At 36.0% G+C, this 9971-nt stretch overlaps 1 protein-coding gene across 2 annotated transcripts in view; it reads left to right on the top strand.

The window, feature by feature from the left end:
- CCSER1 (coiled-coil serine-rich protein 1) overlaps positions 1–9971 on the top strand; it is a 1860678-nt gene that overhangs the window by 234538 nt on the left and 1616169 nt on the right. For both annotated transcript variants that reach the window (XM_006894481.1, XM_006894482.1), the window contains exon 4: positions 556–676. In XM_006894481.1, the coding sequence (XP_006894543.1) occupies positions 556–676 (121 nt within the window). The remainder of the gene's footprint in view (positions 1–555; positions 677–9971) is intronic.

The raw sequence follows: 9971 nt of genomic DNA, 5'->3' as shown, positions 1-9971 counted from the left end.
AATGAAACACAGATATACATTCCTCTGCTATTCCATGCTTTCAGCTAAGATCCATCTAACATCACCTACAATATCCCTAGTACCACGACCCCTTCTAAACCCAGCCTGGACTTCTGGCAGTCCTCTGCTGATGTGCTGTTCCAGTCATTTTTTGGATAATCTTCAGTAGAATCTTGCTTGCATGTGTTCATTATATAGATTAATTAATGTATTAATGTTGTGAAGATTCATATATCTGTTGTACATGGTTATGTGCTATTCCTCAGTGAAAAGTGTTGCACTATGAATTGTTGACAATATATTGTTTTTTTCACAGTGTGATTGAAAAATAAAAACAAACGAACAAAAAACCAAACCTAAACCACCCAAGGTTTTGCAGTTACTGGTGTAAATAATTAGACTGCAAGATGATAATTAGGAATAATTTAATGATTGTCACTGTTTTGCTGGTTTATCTCTTTTATTTGCCTGAAAACTAGAAAATGATGAAAGGTAACTAAGAATAGTTGATAATCATTTTGACATTTACAATTCTTCTTTTTGGATAAACACCAGTTTGCCGAGAAGATTCCTACCATTCTATAGTCTCATGTGCTGCTGTAGTTCTTACGCCTATGGAACCACCAATAGAAATGAAGAAAAGAGAAGAGCTTAAATTTCCCGAGCCTTCCAGACAGTAAGTCAACTCACTTAATTTTTATAAACTTTGCAAAATCAGTTATATATTTGGTAGAACAGTTTAATCAGAATTGTGATTTAATGTGTTAATAGTTGAGAGGATATCATTAATAAGTATATATTTTGTACAACTGCAAAAGTAGGTGTTCTCAGTTTCTGCAGTGAATCATGTTTGTTCCCTAACTTTGTATGATTAAATCATATGCTATTAACTTTATTTTATGGAAACGGGTTAAATAGATTGAAGCGCTGTTTTTTCTTAGCACCGTAATTGTGGTTGTACAGTTCTTGGTGTGTTTATTTTATACTTCTAGGTTTTATAACCTTTGTTATTATAAGTTTTTACCCTGAAGTTCATTTCCAATTATTTACAAAAGATTTATTTTTAAAATTATTTTATTATAAATTGAAATTATGCACTATTTGATGTTTCTTTTTTATGTGAAAAATTCAAGCCGTATTTTAATTTGATTTTATATTATAAATGATAGATATCTATTTTTACATTGGATATTTGACAATTAAAGTAAAATACATAGACATGAAATAGCAAATAGAATTAGGCTTACTATATATACTAAAAAATATAAAAAGGAAAAACAGACTTGCTATTTTCTCCTGAAAATTATTCTATGTCTGCTATAAACATCTCAGATTAGGGACCAAATGAGAAATAAATGGTGAAAAAGATTCCTGGTTTACCACTGTCCCAACAAGTTGCAAATTGACTTGCTCAATCTGTTACATTTCCCTCATTGTACTAGATTGTATCATACTAAGTTTCTTCATGCATGTTTTGTATGGATCATAAGCTAAAAGAAGACAGTTTTATTTTCCTGGAAATTAATTGTGTTTGACATTCTTTGTGAAATCAATTAGAAAAATCTCTTAATATGATATTCAACAATACTGAATTTAGATAAAGCAATGAATATATTTGATTGCATAAAAATAATCAGCTTTAATGTTCTCATAATAGAGAAAAAAATACTAACCAATTCAGAAAGTGATAGCTATAATTTAATTTTGATACACACTAACAGGGGACTTTTAGCTGTTATTAATATAGTCAGTCCAATTTTCAGATTTGAAAAACCTTTTTTTACCAATATGAAAAAACTTTCATCTCATATTTATCAATTCACTAATATAAAAGTCTGAGAGGTATTTTCTGCCATATATGTGTTCATATACTTTACCTGTTATTTGAAAATTTATTCTTAAATTCCTTTTAATTGGTAAATAACATTACTTGCTTATTTTTGTGTTGTTATTCTAGTCTCCAGCTATTTAATAAACATTGAATTTTATAATTTTTTTTTAAATCCTGGGACAAAGCAGACTGTATTTGTTGTCTGAGACTCCTTTTTCCATTTGTTACTTGACTCTTTATCTGAAACTCTTCCGTATTCTCCAGTTAGACTTTCTAATTGAAATATTATCCTTAAGCAATATTAATTAATACTAAAGAGTCATAAATAATGTGTGAATATATGTTTTAGCTTTGTTTTCTTAATCAGAGAAATCTGATTAAAGTCTTATCTCTACTGCATTGTTTTTGTTATTTTTGTTATGTGCCATCCAGTACCCTGGAACTAATAGTGACCCTATTAACAATAGCTCTGAACCCTGCCCTATCCTCATCCAGTCTCACTGGCTCTGACACACCAACCTGCCCCAGTTACTGTGTCAATCATCACATCTGGAGTCTTCTTCTTCTGTGCTCTCCTTCCACCCTTCCAACCATGATGTCTTTCTCCAAGGACTGGACCCTTCTGGCCATGTATGTTTACAATGTATGTGAGACAGAGTTTCAAAATCCTTGCCTCCAAGGCGAAACTTGGTTTCACCTTCTCTAGCACAGACCTGTTTATTCTCTTGGTGGTCCAGAATATTTCCAAGCCCCACAGCTAAAAGGCATAAATTCTTCTTCTATCATCTTTAGTCATTCTCTAACTCTCTGATATGTAGCAAATAACTGTGAAAATCATGGCCTGGCCCAGGCACACCTTAGTTCCTAGACTAGCACACTCTAGTTCCTAGACTAAAATCATTACTCTTTAGTTCTTTAACACGACTGCATATTACCTAGAATTATGGATGGCTCAATATAAGACAGGGTTCCTATCAGTTATTCATAGGTCACTTTGGGTCGTTCTCGACTCAACAGCACCTAACAAATGGATCTTTTATTTCGCTTCTCTGAGCTTTACATTCCTTATCTATCAAGTAAGATGACATGATTCATTTAAATCATTCTAGTATATGATATATTGTTAAATACCTGAAATCTGATGATCTGTAAATATATTTATATTGATCCTCTTCATAGTTTAAAAAAGCAACATTTCATGACTTTCATACACATATATATTTATATTTATATTATTTTCCTAAAGTGTCTTCTGAATGTCTCTAATGCTTGAAAATGACAAGTTATTGGACTTGTCAAACTAAAGATCCTACCATATTCTCATTAAATATACCTAAAACCAAATTATTTTCTCTAGGATCCTTAAACATTTGACTTTTTAAGGTTTTCTTATTTATATAAAACAAAAATTCAAACATATTTATGGTGAGTTGATTCCAGCTTACCAGCTAAATGACAGTACAAACTGCATGATAAGATTTCTGAAGTTGTAGATCTTTCTGGAAGCTAACTGCAACCCCTTTCTCCAGTGTAGTAACAATTGTTGTAGTGTACTGTCAAGTTGGAACTGACTCATACTCCAATATGCTGTGAGTTTCTGAGGCAGTAAACTATGAAATTATATTTTCTCTTTCTCTCATGGGGCAGCTGGTGGTTTTGAATGATACGCCTTGCGGGGCAGCCCCATACAACAAGGCCACCAAAGTGCCCTCATTGAGTGATTGTTTTTGATGTTGTTAGGTACCATTGAGTCAGAAATGACTCATACCTCATAGCTAACCTGCCAGCTGGTTTTCAGATTGTGTTCATACAAACCTCGACCTAAACCAAAAGGCTGTAATACTGAAAGAGCACAGTAACACTTCATGGTTTGAAATCAAGGAATGAGTGCATCAGAATGTATCATTTCTCTTACAGTGAAGTTGTTGCACTTATTAGTTACTGGGATAGGTTCTATCTTATCAACATTTCAAATTTAATGAGATGGTTACTCTTTTTACATACTTAAGAAATACTAATAAATAGTCTTAATTTGAATGCCATTGACTCTGCTAAGTGTAAAAAAGAGCAAGGAAAGTTTGGGGACAGCCAAATCTAGCCTCTGCTAACTCCATGAAGGGGAACTGTCCCCGTCAACATCATCTGTTGGATCCAACTTGATGTTACACAACAACGATATGTACATTTGACAATGTATTAAATTTAAAAATATACATGCTTTGAAATAGTATGTTTAAAAGGTATATATGATTAAGTACCATTGTCATTACATGAATCCAGAACAAAGGCTGCATAGTAGAGTGGGCTTGGGGAGAGGGATTGTATAACAATGAAAGAATTTTTCTTTTACTTTTCAAAGAGAAGAATGAACTGGAGAGGAGGGGTGGGCAGGGAGAAAAGTGCAACAATGAATGAATGGATATCCAAAATATCTGTAAATTTCATTAAAATTAATAATAATAATAAAAACTCATAAAAAGAAAAAATAGTATGCTTAAATCACAATATACAAATTTTTTTTGTTTATATGATTTTTAAAAAGCTCTATTTAGTTTTGTTTCATAGTACATAATCCTCATTTGATAAACAGAGTTACTCTAACTTGACAGGTAAGGATCTAGGAGGGCTCGGGCAGGTTTTCTTCAAAACATTCTTAAATACAGTTTGTTTTTAATTTTAATGTACAAATCACTTTATTTAACTTGTGGAATATTTGGAACATAGCTGAAGGTATATGTTGGTTATATAGCTACATTACTTTTTCATAAATCCGTTTACCAAAGCCCAATGAGGTTTTTGTTTTCTGTGTGTTTCTCATTAAAAAAAAAGTTGTTGTTGTTGCTATGTGCCATCGAGTTGCTTGCAACTCATAGCGATCCTATGTCAACAGCCCTATACTCTGCTCTGTCCTGTGCCAATCGCACTGTCTCTGACACTCCCATCCTGATTATCCCAGTCACTGAATCAATCCACCTCATAGAGGGTCTTCCCCTCCTGCACTGTCCCTCCACCCTCCCAAGCATGATGTCCTTCTCCAAGGACCAGTCTCTCCTTACAACATCTCCAAAGTATGTTAGATGGAGCCTCAGAATCCTTGCCTCCAAGGAGCCACCCGGTTTAACCCTTTCCAGTATGAATCTGTTTGTTTTCCTAGCAGTCCATGGTATTCTCAAATTTCTTCTCCAACACCACAGCTCAAAGACATTAATTCTCCTTCTATCCTCCTTTGTCATTGTCCAACTGTCTGATGCATAACAAGTGATTGCAAACACCATGACCTGTATCAAATGCACCTTAGTCTCCAGAGAGACACCATTGCTCTTCAGTACTTTGGAGAGGTCCCTAACAGCAGACTTTCCCATGGCAAAGCGCCTTTTAATTTCCTGGCTACTGGTACCAAGAGTGTTGACCATGGAGCCAAGCAGACTAAAGCTGTGTACAATCTCAGTCTCGTCACTATCCATCCTGATGCTGCCAACTGGTCCAATGGTGAGAATCCTTGTCTTCTTGACGTTGAGCCTCAATCCATATTGGAGGCTTAAGTCCTTGACCCTCTGCAGTAGGTGCTTCCGGTCCTCTTCAGTTTCAGCAAGCAGGGTTTTGTCATCTGCATAACGCAGATTGTTGATAAATCGTCCACCAATCTTGACCCCACATTTCTCCTCATAGAGCCCAGCCTCCTGGATAATCTTTTCTGCATATAGGTTGAAAAGGTATGGAGATAGGATGCATCCCTGGTGTATGCCCTTCCCAATTTTGAACCATGCAGTGTTTTCTTTGACGCCTGCCTCTTGGTCCAAGTATAGGTTTTGCATTAGCACGATCAAGTGTTCTGGGATTCCCATTCTTCTCAGAGTCAGCCACAGTTTGTTATGATCCACACAGTCAAATTCCTTTGCATAGTCAATTAAACACAGATAGACATTCCTCTGGTATTCTCTGCTTTCAGCTAAGATCCATCTATCATCAGCTGCAATATCTCTAGTATGTATAAAATATTAACCCACCAATATAATACTAACAAAGTAGAATGCTGTAAATGTAGACACTATTTGTGTTGCTATTGTTGTTAGATGCCATTGAGTCACCTCAGACTCGGATTGGCCCTATGTACAGGACAACGTAACTGAACAATCCTCTGCTGTCCTCACAATCTCTGCTTTTATGAAGCACGTTGTTGTAGTCACTGCGTCAACCCTTCTTATGGTGGGTCTTTCTGTGATTTTATACTTTTCCATGCTCAATATCCTTACTTGAGGTTTTGTCCTCTTAATAATATGCCCAAATTATGTGGGGTGAAATCTCTCTAACCTTCCTTCTGAGGAGTACTCCAGTTGCACTTTTAAAGGACAGATGTTTTTCCTCTTTCAGCAGTCCATGGAGTATTCAGTACTCTGCCAACTGGACAATTCAAAAGCAACTTCAGTCATTGTTATTCATTGTACAAATTTCACATATTTGTGAAACAGTTGAAAATGCAGTAACTTATGTCAGGTGCATTTTGGTAGTTAAAGCAACATTATTGTGTACCATCCAGTCAGAACTGACCCAGAGCTGACTCTCCACTGCTTTCACAGGAGCAGATTGCCCTTCCTTCTCCTACAAAGCCACCCGTAGATTCGAACTATGTACCTTTGGGATTACAGCACCGCTTCTTACCATTAGGCCACCAGAAGTCCCTAACTTAAATTAACATTTGGTAGCTTATTTACTTTATGAACATAATTTAGAAGATAATGTTATTTCAACATATGTGAGTATTTATAGCATGTTCATTAATAGCGATTGTGAAAATTTAGGGATAGCTGTAAACATTTTCTTAAAATAAAAAAAGACAAAGAAAGCCTTAGGACATTTAGAGACTAATTTTTAGGAATTAAAAATTCTCTGAGGTGGCTCTGAGTTGATTTGGACCACTAGTCTTTCATTTAACAATTACATATTTAGACCATTGGATTATCTAGAAACTCTTTACAATATTTGTGATCCTTAATTGCTCAAATGATCTGCCTTTACCCCATTCCAGAATTGAACAATCACATCCCATTGGTCTGTAGCTGAGTGGCCAATCAAGGGAGAGTGCTCAGAGCTTTGAGTGGTTGCTGTTACAAGCTTGTTAAGGAGTATAGGGTAGGAAGGAGACAGAAACAGGCTTGATTTTGTATCACTTGTCATTATTGTTAGGGGCCGTGAAGTTGAGTATGACCCACAGTGATCCTGTAAACAACAGATCTGAACTCCGTCCTGTCTTACGCGATTTTCACACTTCTTGACACATTGGAGCCCATTTCAGCAGTCACGTTGTCACTTCACCTGGTCAAGGGTCTTCCCTTCCTCATTTAAGCTATATCAGTTTATAACACTCTTGAAAGGATTTATTGTCTTCATCCTTCTACATTTCATAATATTTTATATTCATTTTATTGAAAGATGTGGTTCCGTCATTTATTCACTTATTAAATTAAGGAGAAAACATGAAAAGTTCTTTTCAGACTGCAAGTTACTTAAAGAAACAATTGATTTTAATACAAAAACAAAAACAATGGTGAAACCATACTTCTTGATTGACAGTATTATTATATTGCCTTGGTTTACTGCTCCTGAGTGACTCATAATATTTGGTCTCTTATAGTCAAGCTGTCAACTGAAGAAATTCTGTTGTTATATTTGCATCTGGTTTGACATTGTTCCTTGCACACTGAACACACAAATGCTATTTTTTTTTCAGATGAGTTAGGACAACTTGATAAGATGATTGAAGTGTTGCAGTTCACCAGTGCAGTACAATGCCATTGTGCTCTTTATGTTGCAATATAAAAACAAATTTATTAGCTGGGTGAAAGAGACTTCACGTACAGTACTGGTATTTTGAATGCAGCTCTTAGTCACAGAAAGAGGCAAGTTTTCAACTCTCGACTGCTCCTGTCAACATCATCTTATGGAACAACTAGAGATTCACATTAAGGAAATAATTTAGCTAAATATGTTTTATAATTCATATAAATGCATAAATCTTCAAATAATACTTTAAAAAATTATATACTAAATACTAATTTCTTATTATCTGCTTCAAAAAATAGCAAAGACAACTAGATAGAATCAAAACTTGGAAATATAATATATTTTATCCTATTAACTTGGAACAAGCTTTTAATCTTATTGAAATCAAGTTTTCTTCAACTGTAAATAAGTACAGTAGCACATACTTTATTAAGTTATTTTAAGTATTTAATATGTACATGTAAATGGGTAGAGTAGTGCTATGCATATGTAAGAAAAATAATGAGAGGAAATTTAATAGTGCTCCTATGAGAAAATTGAAGGTTAGAATAAGAGAGTTGGGTGTATAACAGACATAATTTAGCAAGGAAACACCACATAGTTCAGGATCAGGAAAGATATGTGTCAGGGATTCATTCTATCTCTATATATTTTCTATCTATATGGAGAACAGATCATTTGGGAGGTTGGACTTTATGTAGAAGAATATGATGTCAAGATTGGAGGAACACTTCTCAACAAATTGCATATACAGATGACACAACCTTGCTTGCTGAAACTGAGAAGGACACAAGACATTTGTTTCATGGATCACAGCTCAACATCTAAAAAACAGATTCTCACCACTGGGCAAATTAGCAGCTTCATGATAGAAGGGGAAGATATTGAGATTGCTAACAACTTTAGCTTACTTGGTTCCACAATCAGCACTGTTGTCATCAACAGTCAGGAAATCAAAAGATGAATTGCTCTGGGAAAGTATGTTGCTGAGGACCTCTCTAGGGCATTTTGGAGCAACAGTATGGAGAGTAAGGAACTGAATAGTGAATAAGGATCAAAGAAGAAGGGCGATACCTTAGAGAACAACAGCTTGAACATACTGTGGACTGCCAGGAGAATAAACAGAACTGTCCTAGAGACTGTAAAACCAACTGCTCCCTACAGACAAGGGCTTTCAAGGTTTGTCTCACATACTTCAGGCATGTGGCCAAGAGGGATGAGTCCTTGGAGAAGGATACCATGCATGGAAGGTTGGAGGGACAGCACAGAAGATGAAGACCCAGGGAAAAATGGACTCAGTAACAGGAGAAATGGGAGTAGGTCTGTCAAAGACAATGAGATTGGCTCAGGTTAGGGCAGAATTCAGAGCTATTGTACATAGTGTTGCTATAAGTTGCAGGTGACTTGATGACACAACAATAACAATATGTTCTATTATTTTTGATTGCCTTCGAGTTGAGTATGACTCATAGCAACACTACGAACAAAAGGCTTGAAGCCCCTCTGCAACTACTACCATTTATCAAAGTTAATAGGGTTTCAAGAAGCAGTTATTTAGGAAGTGGATTCCACTCTTGCTTCCAAATCTGTCATAATATGTTATTGTTTTCATATGCCATTGAGTTGCCTGTGATTTATAGTGACCCTGTGTATAAGCAGTTCCTTGTCCTGAGTCAGTCTCATTAATTCTGAGACTCCAACCACCATCTCCCCAGTTACTGCATCAATCCATCTCATCCAGGGTCTCCCTCTCCTGCATTTTCCATCCACACTTCTGAGCATAGTGTCCTCCTCCAAGGACTGATCTCTCCTGGCTACATGCCCAGAGTAAGTGAGGCAGAGCTTCAAAATCCTAGGCCCCAAGGAAAGACTTGGCTTCACCCTCTCCAAGACAAACCTATTTGTTTTCTTGGCAGTTCATGGTATATGTGCAAGACTCTTCTCCAGCACCAAAACTTGAAGGCATCTATTCTTCTGCCATCCTTAGTCAACTCCTTGTTCAACTCTCTCTGAAGCATAACACGCATTTGAGAAGACCATGGACTAGATTAGGTGCACCTTTGTATCCAGACTGACATCATTGTTAACATCCTAAATCTTTTCTCCATCTAATATGGTGCTGCCAATTGGCCCAGTGGTGAGAATCTTTGTGTTCTTAATATTGAGATTCAATCCATATTGAAGATTATAGTCTTTCCCAGTTTCAGCAAGGTTGTGTTATCTGCATATTGTAGGTTGTTTATGAGTCTTCCTCCCATCTTGATGCTACACTCCTCCTCATAAAGCCCTGCTTCCTGAATGATCTGTTCTGCATACAGATTGAAAAGGTATGGGGACAGGATCATCCCTTACACATTAC

This window comes from Elephantulus edwardii, unplaced genomic scaffold (genome assembly GCF_000299155.1).
Source record: "Elephantulus edwardii isolate Elephantulus edwardi_28Jun2011 unplaced genomic scaffold, EleEdw1.0 scaffold00144, whole genome shotgun sequence".
Taxonomy (NCBI): domain Eukaryota; kingdom Metazoa; phylum Chordata; class Mammalia; order Macroscelidea; family Macroscelididae; genus Elephantulus; species Elephantulus edwardii.
This window is presented reverse-complemented; position numbering and strand designations above follow the sequence as displayed.